This window comes from Erigeron canadensis, chromosome 2 (assembly GCF_010389155.1).
Source record: "Erigeron canadensis isolate Cc75 chromosome 2, C_canadensis_v1, whole genome shotgun sequence".
Classification (NCBI taxonomy): Eukaryota; Viridiplantae; Streptophyta; class Magnoliopsida; order Asterales; family Asteraceae; genus Erigeron; species Erigeron canadensis.
The window spans coordinates 43,117,342-43,128,762 of NC_057762.1; the positions used below are offsets into that span (position 1 = coordinate 43,117,342).

General features: G+C 32.1%; 1 protein-coding gene across 3 annotated transcripts; it reads left to right on the forward strand.

The window, feature by feature from the left end:
- The first annotated feature begins 6,779 nt into the window (after window positions 1-6,779).
- On the forward strand, window positions 6,780-11,189 carry LOC122589648 (post-GPI attachment to proteins factor 3). Of its 3 annotated transcripts, none has more exons than XM_043761966.1 (6): window positions 6,780-6,888; window positions 8,006-8,103; window positions 8,754-9,015; window positions 9,137-9,333; window positions 10,394-10,581; window positions 10,700-11,189. In XM_043761966.1, exons 2-6 carry the CDS (start codon window positions 8,009-8,011, stop codon window positions 10,984-10,986), a joined length of 1,029 nt encoding a protein of 342 aa, XP_043617901.1. In that variant the 5' UTR covers window positions 6,780-6,888; window positions 8,006-8,008; the 3' UTR covers window positions 10,987-11,189. The 3 variants fall into 3 exon arrangements, with proteins under 3 accessions (XP_043617901.1, XP_043617903.1, XP_043617902.1); XM_043761968.1 differs by having other exon boundaries at window positions 9,137-9,189; XM_043761967.1 differs by having other exon boundaries at window positions 8,009-8,103.
- Window positions 11,190-11,421: the final 232 nt, after the last annotated feature.

The window sequence follows — 11,421 nt, forward strand, 5'->3', positions numbered from 1 at the left end:
CGGGAATATTTATATTTAATAAATTTCAAGAGACAAAATAGCTAGATAAAAAAAAATTTAATTTCTAGATCTTAATTTTGTGGTTCCTATCATTTCTCCATGCATTATATAACACGACTCTCAATTCAATAACTCTCTGCTTATAACATTGTGACTTTTATGATCGACTTTAGTTTTTAAAAAGTTCTTTCAGAAGTTATGTGGTGGATTGGTGGTATACGAACAATAAAGCTAGGGTCTCTAAAATGGGTTCTTCGAGTCAGAAATCCTAATAGATCGCCCCATTATTACACATGTCAAAATTCTCCATGCATTATATAAACATCAAATTAACCCTCGGTAATATGTAGCAAAATTATTAGAACACAAAAATATATCAGGTTGTGGTTTCATCAAAAGGTTGAAAATTACGTACTAGCGTTATTATATGTGCAAATTAAAGTTAGTTAAGGGTTGGGTTTAGTATTTTCTTTAAAACTATTAAAAGTTCTGTCAGGTCATTTTAATACATGCAGATGGCAGCATAAAATAATTACAGCTAGCTGCTACTAACAACCATTCACGGGTTTAATTACATTTGTTTAATTATTTTGTTTCTTCGAAAGAGAGTAAAGGGGCGAAATGGTCCACCAAATTAATGATGCTTTCATGTTGTGAAGCTTGCTAATCTATGGATCATATCATATGGCATGCAAATATCTATCAAGTTTATCACCAAAAGTTGTTGGGAGTTGGTGTTGTATGTATCCAAATATTCCTAGTCAACCCTTAGATTCAACTTTACTTATCTAAATAATACTATTTTTTTTAAAAAAAAAATTGGTTTTTTATTTGTGGATCTTGCTTAATTTATTTTATAAATCAAATTGATGTTGAAATGTGATATTTAGATAATTGATTGGTCTTTGTCTATCTGGACTGTGCAAGCTAGTTAACTCAATTAATCACATCTAATAGTAAAAATTAGATGTGATTAATCTTCACATATGAGATAAGATATCGGAAAAACCTCGTCATATAATGGTGAAGTCTTGTACGTATTTTAGACAACGAAATATTTATCATAAGCCATTACAAATATTCAGAGGGAAAATTAACCCCAGGGTTTTGCTATCCCTAAGGATAACACTCAAACCCTTAATTAAGTAAAACCGGGAGTGTCTCTGTAACTTTTAGATTACAAAATCTGTGTACTTATGATTGACTGGCTAATTCTTAATGAGATTAGCCTCTCTTTTTTTTTGGGCACCTTTGAACAATGGAACGGTTTATGAGATCAGCCTTATATTGCCACCGGCTAGCTTTCAAAGGTTAAGTGTGACAAGCATTAGTATTTTTTGTTAAAAAGGTCTAAAAGAAAAGAAAAAAAATTGGTAAATTAATTTAGGTAGTTGATTTTCTATTGATCTGTTTTAACAAATGAACATATATATCACAAAAACAATTATTCCCTTGTCACAATTCTAGTATTCAAAGTATTTTTATTTTTATGTTTGTTTGTTTTAAAATAATATATGTATTTCCATAAAACTCCTTTTAATCATTTATAATAGTGATAAATTTATAACATCTTTTGGTAATTCAGTACATATTATATGACACAATATACAATAGTATAAAACATGCATTGTATAGTATAAAACATGCATTGTTGTGAATGACTAGACATTATAATGAATTTATCACTTCCCTGTCATTTATTTATTTTGTAGTTTGTACTTAATTAATCACATTTATTATTTATTCTATAGTTAAATGTGTATAGATTAAGTTCATGTATAAAATTGACATTTTATCATCCAAAAGCTCTAAAAAGAACATTCTTTTACATGTGGATGATTATTGTGAGATTAAAAAAGTAAATTTTATAAAGTGCATGTCGTAAAACTTTTTTATTTCATTCATAACTACATTTTATACAATCAAAACTTTGGCTTGTTAAAATCCTATAGTGTCAACCTATTTATAAAAGTTTACACGAGAATCCTAATTCTAATTAGTAGTTGATGAAATCATTGAATGTCTCAAGTTCAAAACGATGACTTTTAATTGGAAACCGCACCGAATAGAGTTATTTATTGGCTTAGTTAATATTCAACATTTGATCACCACTATCTATATTCCCTTATAAAGAGTATTGAATCTCTTGAATTCAACACTTTTTTTCTTCCCAAAATACCCTAATTAAATACAAAACCCTTATATATATACCACATTTCTCCCATTCTCTCTAATCATTATACTCTCATCGACCTCGGACCTTCTATCACCCTCCGTTGCCTCCCTTGATCTCCATTGCCTCCCTCGATCTCCACCACTGCCTCCCTTTTATATTGTTATCACCTTCTAGCCGCCGTAACGTGCAGACACTATGCTCGTAATCTTAAATGAATATTATACCTTGAGGTTATTGGTCTTATGCTTCTAATATTTGGAATATCAAAGTTCGAGGCAAGCGTAATATTTCCCGAACAAGCTAAATATGACGATTAGAAGTTGATTCAAAGATTTAAAAAAAAAATAATAATAATAATAATAAAAACACTCGGAAATCGATGATCGCATCACGTAGATTGTGTGAAATGTGGACAAGTTGAGTAAGTAATTTTGGGATGTACTTTGAACCATACAATTTATTATTGGGCTTTAAGTGGCAGCAGGCTGTCAAATGCTTAAACGTGCTAGAGTGGCCCAGTTCCATTCTAGTACATGTTTATGTGAACTCAAATTCATTGATCGAATCTCAATACATGATTAAGCTATCAAAGATCAAACCCTAATGGGAAAGTTCACATAAACGCTAAGGTTGTGTTTGATCCGTACGTAATGGAATCATTCCGCATGGAATGCTGATTCGGTCAGCATCCAGATCGTTTGTTTTACACCTCTAAATGATATAATGGTGCTGAACGAAACTTAAATTATGCTGAATAGTTCATTCTTAAAACACTCCCTAAACCCATTCAGCAGCCTCATTTGTCTCTAATACCCTTATCAACATCCCTTCTTTTCCTCTAACTCCTTTATTGCCCACTACAATTTGGTTCTCTATGGCTTTTTCTTCATCATGATTTCACATAAAGTGGGATTTTTCTTCTTTCATCTCAACAATCATTTCTCTGTTTTTTACTCTATTTCTAACAAAATATTTTTTCTCTTCTTAATTACAATAATAACAAAATAATAAATAACTATTTCCTTGTAAACCCAAAAAAATCTTGCATCTATATCTGATAATAATAAGAAAGGGCAATTGATGATTGAGAATGATAATAGAAGAAATTAACAGCAAAATGTTGTGATTTTATTTTTTTTACAATACGAGTAATAATAAATAATGAAGATGGGATTTTTCACATCATTATCATCTTGTTGTTCTTATATCTTTTTGTAATGAATAATTACAATTTTTTTATTTTTTTTATAAAGTAAGAATGTAATATATACTCAGTATAATATATACTATAAATATAATATAGATTGGTACTTGTGGAGGGGTTTTTTATATGTTTGATATACACTTTATTTTTCTTACTGATTGTTCATATGACCAATATTTTGGAAAGAACTTTGGTATTAATAATTAACAATATAATGAAGATATTTTGATAATATATCAAACTGCATTGATGGAGTTGATAATATATTAAACTAGATTGTTGAATCTATGTTTGTGATATTGTATTTTACTTTTAAGTTGTAGCATTTATGTTATTCGATTGAAGGGCAATATGATAATTTTATGTTATTCGTAGTGTTCATCCAAAACTGTTATCAAACAACATTTTAACACTCAGAATCATATTCATTAAGAGTTATTGAATCATTTAGGACTTTGAATCATTTAGTACTAAATCATTCTGATTTATCAAACACACCCTAAGACTAAACTGCTAGGCCGAGAGTGAGTCGACCTCACCCCTTAGTCACCCCCTATTAAATCCTTGAGTTGCTATCTACATTGACCCACTACTTGGACTTCTATTTCCTCCTCACCGACAAAAGAAAACCCCTCATTTTCTCTAAAAACTTTGGAGCCCAACGCCTCTTTCTAGGTACCAACTGCTCCTTTTGCCCAAAAATTCGAAAAGTGGAAGTCCTTGTCTCACTCTAGTTTCTGTAAAGAATTTCTTACATGCTTATATGGTGTCACATGGCTCAAGTCCTACTCCTTTGCGTAGCCTAATTCTGGTCAAGCTAAGAGATCCGTTTAAAACTAGGCATGATATAAAAGTGGGTTGGATAATTCAAGTTTTCAGTGAATCATAGACAAAATAAATTGGTTCACGTGATTTTAAGGGGATATTTATATTAGATATACGAGCATAGTATCCGCGCAATGCGGCGGTGGTGGGGAAGACAATCTGGTGGTGGCGTTGATAGGGTTTTATTTTGCTAGAGACGAAATGGTTGAAGGGCATAGTTGGTATATCACGTGAGAGGGTGCTTAGCATGGAAAATTATTTAAGAGCATTTTTGTCTTATCAGGTTCTTAATTAAGTTAAGGGAGGAATCCAATTTGCTTTATAAGGTATTATATATATTTGATTGGTTTCAATACCTTAAAATTATCGCACTTGAAATTGTTCATGTATCAATTTTTAGTATCTGATGTATTAGGTAAATTCAAACAATCGTGTATATCAATTAGTATAACTTTTGAAAAGCCAAACTATTTGACAGAAATCATTCATTTTCTATTGAATCGATAAACCTAACTATTGAGTATTGATTACGTAGAAGGGAAAAAGGAGAGTTGGAATCGGATGTTTATGGCCTTATGGGTTAATTTAAGTTTTAGTTTTTGATATTTTGACCTTTTAAGTTTTTCCTCACGTGATTTAACCTTTAAGTTATAAAAGTTAAACGATCATTTGCAAAGATTTTGTCTTTTTAAGTTATCTGGTTTAATCTCTAATCCTCCAAAATTTTGATAGGTTTAACCTTTTAAAGAGATTTTTTTAAAAAAAAAAATTTAGTTTCGATTCAGACGTGCTAAAAACAATTTTAACCAGCGGTTTGCTGAAAATTCAACTCACTCCTCATAAAAAATACCTTGAGACGAGAAACCCAACACTCGAACCCGAGACCTTGTGAAGAATTCACCTCGGGGTTCACATAATGGATTTAGAAGATACCCCTTGCTAATCCAGCTAAGTGAGTTGGTTAACCATTTGAATGGTTAACTATTAACACTAAATCATTTAAAAAAGAAAAATTTAGGGTGCATTTGGTTGTAGAAAACACTCATTGTTTTCCATTTTTGTTTTCTAAGAAAACGTGTTCTAATAATAGTTTTATAAGAACGTTTCCCAAAAAGACAAAAAACAATGTTTTATAATTTTTCATAGAAAACTCGAAAACATTTTTTTTCTTGTTTTCCATTTTCATTTCCTCCCTCCCCATCCCCTCACATAAACATGTTTTATAGTTTTCTAGTTATAACACGTTTTCAAATTTTTTTATTTGTTTTTAGAAAATAAAAACCCTTTTCATTTTTTAAAAAATTAAAAATGGAAAGCTAAAAAATATTTTCCACAACCAAACGTAGCATCAAAAAATGAAATTGCTTAGATCAAGATATCAATCCACTATTAACCCTAGACTAATGTACGTTACTAGATGGATAGAGGTGAGATATGGAACGACAAAACACAAAATGCAAGATGTCGTGACAACACTTATGTAAGAAAATGATAACATAATACCCGCAGAACATAAATTGATATACAGTAGTATTTGTGAAATAATAAAGCAAAAGTTTTTTTATAAGAAAAGTGATATGTGCGCCCAATTCTTCTAAAACAATGTCTTTTCCTTTTTTAGAATTTTTTTTTAAATGTAATAATTTAGCCTATATAGAGATTAAATGAACCAAATAATCGTAAATTATATCATTGTTAAAGATTGACCTTGGTCTTTACTCAAGGGGCAAACAATCCTACCAAGTGAGTTAACTTCACACTGTTAAAGCCTTGTCGTTTAATTAGCTCGATTTATTACCCACATGTTGAGTCTAAGAAGATAAGTGAACCAATTGTTGTGAAACTAACTTTTTTTACTCGTCCGATAATATTATAACATTGCCAATATACTCTTGTATTTGGTATTTTTGTTTTTGAGTGGCTAGGTTTTTTTAGATTAGAAAGGTTAATTTTAATTTACTAGCACGGTACCGAATAATGCGGTGTAGTGACGTTGATGACAGTCTAGTGGTTACTACGATTGTTACTAGTGGTGACGACATAAAATGGTGTAGATTGATGTAAATGTAACCATGAAAGTGAAAACAGATTTAGCAAAAATAAGAATGTAGGTGTAAATCAATAAAATAAAAGTTTAATTTCGTATAACTATTTCTTAAAAGAATTTCATTAAGACCAACTATATCATAAAAATTAGTTTCTTACAGAATATTTTTAAAAATTGGGGGTGGAATTTTTTTTATGAAGTAATAAAAGATAATTATACGGTGAGTTGTTTCTTAATTTCGAATATCGACTAACGGTTCAAAAAAAAAATAAAGAAACTAAATAAAAATGGGGAAGATTAGGTAAAATATGCAGTACGTATCTTAGGTAAAACATCGGAGATTATGTAAAATTCAGGGGAGATTATGTAAAATTCAAGGGGCTATGTATGTTTATTAAATTTAAAGGTTTAATTTATAACTTTTTTAAAGTGACATTACCTAAACTTAGGTAAAATTTACGGATTATTTTTTCCATAAAAAAATAGTATATAAAAAGGTGATAGAAAAGAAAAAGAGGTAAGTTTTAACAGATCAGAAGTAAGTTGTGTTGTTTGAACTGCTAAAAAAATATACACACACAGATAGCATTGACAAGGAGTCTCTTTTTCCCCCGGAACTTGCTTCTTCTTAATCAGGTATTCCCTCCCTTCAGATCTCTTCTTCATTTTTATTCTTTCTCTACACTTTATCTTCATACAGTTTGTATATTTAGATAGATATATATATAATATTCCTGCACCTGTCTCTCCTTATTAGGCGATTTATTGTATTTTGGAATCACTTCAACTCGCAAATTAGCCTTTGCGCACCGTTATTTTCTCTTTAATCTCAGTTAATAATTAGTTAGGGCTAGTAGGTCCGCACTACAGCTGTTATATGATCCAAATCAGGTCTTGTTCCATTCATCACCATCATCAGATCAAGTCCAATATATAGATATAGATATTTGTAAATTTAATATATATTATTCATATATGACAAGGTCTGGAAAGTTTGTACCGAGTGAGTGTGTGTTTAGTTTTTTAATTTAATTTGTTTTTCAGGTCAAATCAGTTGATTAGGATATTGTATAATCATCGGAGTAAGTCTCAAGATGTTTACTTATGAATCAAGACAACCACATCTTTTTTTTTTTTGATTTCCTATAAATACATGTGATGGGTAGGATTTCTAAGTGTGATATTACGATTTGTTCCGTTAGTCTTTTTGTAGTACCTATAGGCTATACTTAATACTGTTATATAATGCATTTAGTCAAAATATTATGATCTCCTAGTAATTTATGACTCAAGCGATTTGAAATTTTGATTGCTATTCATGATTTATCATTATTGTGCATTTGTGCTTGATTAATTTTGCAAAGACAACATGTGACAGCCCCCCTCCCCTTTTTCTGTGCTCGTTAACCACTGTTGACTACCACCAGAAACCGTGGGAAGTCATCAGAAGATTTAAAGGTCCAGGTCGAGAATGTACAATCTTAGCTATTGTCATGACATGTGATGGATATGAAGCACATGAGATGCTTACAATCTTACTTCATCAATGCACTATAAATTTGTTTTTGCCCTTAGTTTAGGCGGGATGTAGGCTGTACTCCACCTGTGTATATAATATAACACGGGTGGGCTATTTGAATTGGGATTTATCATGTTGGATAACATTCTTTTTGGTGTTTCATATCTATAATTCATTGACTATTTAATGATGTGTTATTCCTTCTAACACTATGAAAAAATATCACTTTCTCAGCAGATGGTAGGTTGCTACTGGATCAGCTTATTTTTGTCATTTTCTTGTTTTGTGGGGATTCTTCATGCAAGTGTAGGTGATGCTGATCCCTCGTACAGGTACAGCTTGTTTTGACCAGCTTGATGATGTTTCTATTTTAACTATGTTGGAATTTCGTTCCCTTCTTTTCTATTCTTATTCTCTTTGGCTGATGGAAGGCTTGTCATCTTGAACTCTTGATATTAATTTTCTAAGGCCTTGCTGCAATCCTGGTAATTATGTGAAAGACTGCACCTGTTGGTTTTTTTTTTTTTTTTTTTACGAGTTATCATTTTTCTACTTCCAGAGTATGTTGGAAAAACTCATAGTTTATGTTCAGTGTTTGTCTGGTTGATATCATCTTTTTCTGCAAAGATTTCAGCATGCGTTTGGCGAACACATGTGTCTTTAACACAAAGTTTTATTTACAAGAGAAACGGGTTTAAAGCTCACTAGGGAAACATCTTCAGATGGCAAGGAAAATGTATAGGAACACCAGTTAGGAATTGTACTTCAGAACCCAAAGTCTCGACTTTCCCCGAGTAGCCTGATCAAGGATCCCTCTCTTTTTACCCGTTTTATAAATTTATGCCGTTAGTTAATGAATTTTTACAAATTGTGAATCATAGTGTGTTTTTAAATACTTGAAGTTTATGGTATCTTCCCTGTTAAAGCCATGGAAATACAGAAGCTATGGAAATTAAAAGAAACTATTATTTTGCTGATCTAGGTCTTGCCTAAAAGACTGCGAGGCATCAGGATGTGTAGGTGATATATGCTTTCCCCACTGCAACTTCTCGTCTGATGGTGCCTCACTTAATGGTCCTTGGTACATGCAAGAACCTCTGTATTTGAGGTGGAAACAATGGGATTGTCATAGCGATTGCCGGTACCATTGCATGCTCAATAGGGAGAAAGATAGAGCCGCATCTGGTCACGAGCCTGTCAAGTATCATGGTAAATGGCCTTTCAAGCGAGTATTTGGAATTCAGGTTTGTTATTATCAATCTAACACATCATAATACCTTTATAGTGGAGTTCAGTTTTGACTATGCCACCTTATTTGGTCTTCAATTGAGAAGTGACTCAAGCAATAACTTCTATTTTGTCCAGGAGCCTGCTTCTGTTGTATTTTCTGCACTCAACCTGGCAATGCATTTTCACGGGTGGCTATCCTTCTTCATTCTTTTGCATTACAAGCTGCCTACGAAATCAGATAAAAAGCCTTACTATGATTATGCTGGTTTATGGCATCTATACGCGCTGTTAGCATTAAACTCGTGGTTTTGGAGCGCTGTTTTTCATAGTCGGTCAGTTAATGGATTTCCCCTACTAAACCTAACAATCGTAACAGAAATATATCACATGATTAAGACATTTAAAGGACTAGGTTATAGCCCTTATTCTTAATTATATAGTTGCATTTGGAATTTTGATAAAAGTTTATTGGAGCTAGAACTGTTTATCGAATTCATGTGTAGAACAATGTATTAGTTTCGTGGAAATATTAACAATTTAGATGATTAAATTCAAACTATATATATAGTGTCATTACAAGACCAGGTATTGCTAAGTTAGAATACTCTGTGGTTAGATTAAACATAGTATATTTCTAATTTAAGGAAAACTTGATCTTCTAATGCAACCATATATATAGTTTGATTAAAATAACCTAAATTGTTGATCTTTCCCCCAACCCTTCTAGTTCAGTAAGTAAAAAATTCAAAGCAAGCAAGTAGTCATGCGTTTCTGCCACGACACCTCATACATTGGCACCACAAGTCCAATCCAATCTTTTCTCAATTATATCAGTAAATAGATCTGTATGTTCTCATACATATGTACAGATGCATATAGAGGTGTGTGCTTGTCTCGATGATGGGGGGTCGTCAAATTATTCCAACTGTTAAAAGTATTGGTTCAGAAAGTAGATTTGTATATTTGAGTTACAACTGTGAATGAACTTTATGTAATTCATCGGAGTGAGCATGGACGACGTTGGGTAGCATCAATATTAGCTTTTTGGTAAATGAGAATTTGGGGTTGATTTTGCAAAAATGATACATTTATATGTATTTGTCAGGTTGTGATTAGCTGTTTAAAAGTCTAAGACATATGTGGACAAATTTTGTAAAGTATAGATGAACAAAGAAGATGGGTACATTAAAAAATATATAAGATAAAGTTCTAAATCAACTTCTAAATGTCCTTTGGTGTAATTTAGGTGGTCATAGGTGTGGTAGTAAATCTTAGCCTTTCACAAATAACAAAATAAATTCTAAATCAACTCAAGATTTGTGGTCTTGGGTAGAACTGTGTAGTACATATGAAACTGATCTTATATAATTTTTAAATTTTTGTAATATGTAGAGATGTGGAGATGACGGAAAAGCTAGACTACTTCTCTGCAATTGCATTGCTTGGATACTCGCTCATTGTAGCCATTTTAAGAAGCTTTAATGTGAGGCTGGAGGCTGCGAGAGTAATGGTTTCTGCTCCATTGCTTGCATTTGTTACCACTCACATTTTGTACCTCAATAACTACAAATTGGATTATGGTATCTTTTCCGTCTATTTATAACTGATATTACTGTCAATCTGTAATTATATTTCCCTTTATTGTCCCGTTTTACCTTATCATGACCTTATTAGCTTCTTATATATGAAAATTGTTAGGATGGAACATGAAAGTGTGTGTTGCCATGGGGGTTGCACAACTATTGATCTGGGCAGTATGGGGTGGAGTGAGTGGTCATCCTTCCCGTTGGAAACTATGGTTTGTAATAGTGGCCGGTGCACTAGCCATGCTGTTAGAAATATATGATTTCCCTCCATATGAAGGATTTGTGGATGCACATGCTGCTTGGCATGCGACAACCATACCTCTCACATATTTATGGTGGAGTTTCATCAAGGACGATGCTGAATTTAGAACATCTACTGCAATGAAGAAGATAAAATAACTTACAGGATTGTAGCCACTGATTTTTTAATTTCAGATTTATGGGTTTATCTTGTTTTAGAAAACCTCATGATGGTAGTATTATTTCTCTCTCTTCCCCCCCTTTGTTTGAGCTAAGAATACTTTTTGGTCATTGGAACACATGGCTGTTGTATTAGACATTGTATGCGATCGATTTTAATAGTAAGGATTAAGTGGATAGAATTTAGCGAGTGAGGAACACATTGATCATAGAGAACTATCATATAAACTTAGAATTAAAGTCTTGTATAGATCATCTATCCCTCATCCATCCATTAAACCATTACTTCCATTAGGATGCTACATCCCCATATTTTTTTCAAGAAGCTGACATGTTACAATCTGTCGCTATTTTCTAGGCCACCCACACGACAGTTATTATTTGTACTGGCAAAAAAAATATGTCACTGAGTGA

Coding starts and splice junctions, on each gene's coding strand:
- LOC122589648 (XM_043761966.1), top strand. CDS start 8,009: ATGGTAGGTTGCTACTGGATCAGCTTATTTTTGTCATTTTCTTGTTTT. Junction 8,104..8,753: donor GATGCTGATCCCTCGTACAG/GTACAGCTTGTT, acceptor TTGCTGATCTAG/GTCTTGCCTAAAAGACTGCG. Junction 9,016..9,136: donor AGCGAGTATTTGGAATTCAG/GTTTGTTATTAT, acceptor TATTTTGTCCAG/GAGCCTGCTTCTGTTGTATT.